The sequence below is a fragment of the Nicotiana tomentosiformis genome, chromosome 5 (assembly GCF_000390325.3).
Source record: "Nicotiana tomentosiformis chromosome 5, ASM39032v3, whole genome shotgun sequence".
NCBI lineage: Eukaryota > Viridiplantae > Streptophyta > Magnoliopsida > Solanales > Solanaceae > Nicotiana > Nicotiana tomentosiformis.
In genome coordinates this window covers 93,416,147-93,417,604 of record NC_090816.1, presented here as the reverse complement: position 1 = coordinate 93,417,604, position 1,458 = coordinate 93,416,147, and the positions used below count along the sequence as shown (strand labels likewise).

At 42.6% G+C, this 1,458-nt stretch overlaps 1 protein-coding gene across 1 annotated transcript; it reads right to left on the bottom strand.

The window, feature by feature from the left end:
• Positions 1-369: 369 nt before the first annotated feature.
• Positions 370-915, bottom strand: LOC138892801 (uncharacterized). The gene has a single exon (XM_070176541.1). It carries the CDS (start codon positions 913-915, stop codon positions 370-372), a length of 546 nt encoding a protein of 181 aa, XP_070032642.1.
• Between the last annotated feature and the right edge of the window lie 543 nt (positions 916-1,458).

The following is a 1,458-nucleotide window of genomic DNA, read 5'->3' as shown; positions in this document are numbered from 1 at the left end:
AAATAATCTTGTGCATGCAAAAGGCGGGGCTTATACCCCGAATGTCTGCCAATATCCATCCTATAGCTTTATTCCTCTTTGTAGCACTACCAAAGTGGAGTCTACCTACATGTTAGTCAAACAAGAGGAAAGAATAACCGGTAAAGTAGAACATGGCCCAAGAAATTCATACCTGAGATGTGTAGGAAATGGCTTTAACTCCAAAGTGAGAGGCTTCTTGATTGAGGGCTTTGTGGGAGGAGTCTTCCGGTTCTCAAGATCTAAGGACAATATTCGGGGTTCATAAGTGTATAACCCCATTCCTTGCAATGCATTTACACATTCCACATAGCCTTCCTTCTCATCATCATCAGGATTAAGCAATACGGCCTACAAAGTATCATCAACATTCATCATGGCACTAGTATCATCAACAATCACCTCGATCACTATGTCCACAAACGAACAAATGTCATTGCTATTCGGTTGCCTCATAGATTTGCATACATGGAAAACCACCTTTTCATCGCCCACCCGGAAAATGAGCTCATCGGCTTTCACATCAACAAGAGCCTTCCCCTTAGCAAGGGAAGGTATACCAAAGATAATAGGCACCTCATAGTCCACTTCGCAATCAAGAATCACAAAGTCCGTCGGGAGGATGAATTTATCAACACGAACCAACACATCATCAATAATACCCAATGGTCTCTTCATAGTATGATCCGCCATTTGTAACCTCTTAGATGTGGGTCTTGGTTGCCCAATTACCAAAGTTTTAAATACCGAGTAAGGCATCAAGTTGATACTCGCCCCTAGATCACATAGAGCTTTGGCAAAGTCGGCCCTCCCAATAGTGCAAAGGATTGTGAAAGCGTCGGGATCTTCCAATTTCGGAACCATTGAGTGCACAATAGCACTCACTTGATGTGTCATCTTGATAGTCTCACAATTCATTGATATTTTTTTTGTCACCAAATCCTTCATGAACTTTGCATAACCGGGCATTTGTTCCAACGCCTCAACCAATGGCACATTAATGGATAAGCTCTTCATCATGTCAATAAATTTCTTGAATTGGTTCTCTCTATTTTTTTTTTGACGAACCTTTGAGGGTATGGAGGAGGAGGCCTTGGCATTGGTGCCTTGACCTTTGGCACTACCGGTTACGGTATGTCAATCACATGGTCCCTAGACAAGTTCACTTCTTATTGAGTCTCCTCCACATTTTCATCAATATTAATTCTCACTTCGTCATTATCTTGGACCACATCGCTTGGAATTTCCTCTTCTTGAATCACTACATCATCATCCATAATTCTTCTTTGGTTTGAGGTTGTTGCCTCCCCACCTTTTCCACTCCTTGTGGTTACAGCCATGGCATGTCCCATGTTGTTCCCACCCTTCGGGTTTACCACCGTGTCACTACGTAGTGCCCCCTTAGAACGACTGTTTAAAGCTTGCGAGATTTGCTCTAAT

Excerpts from the sequence above, each read along its gene's own strand:
- LOC138892801 (XM_070176541.1), bottom strand. The coding sequence starts at position 915 with ATGACACATCAAGTGAGTGCTATTGTGCACTCAATGGTTCCGAAATTG.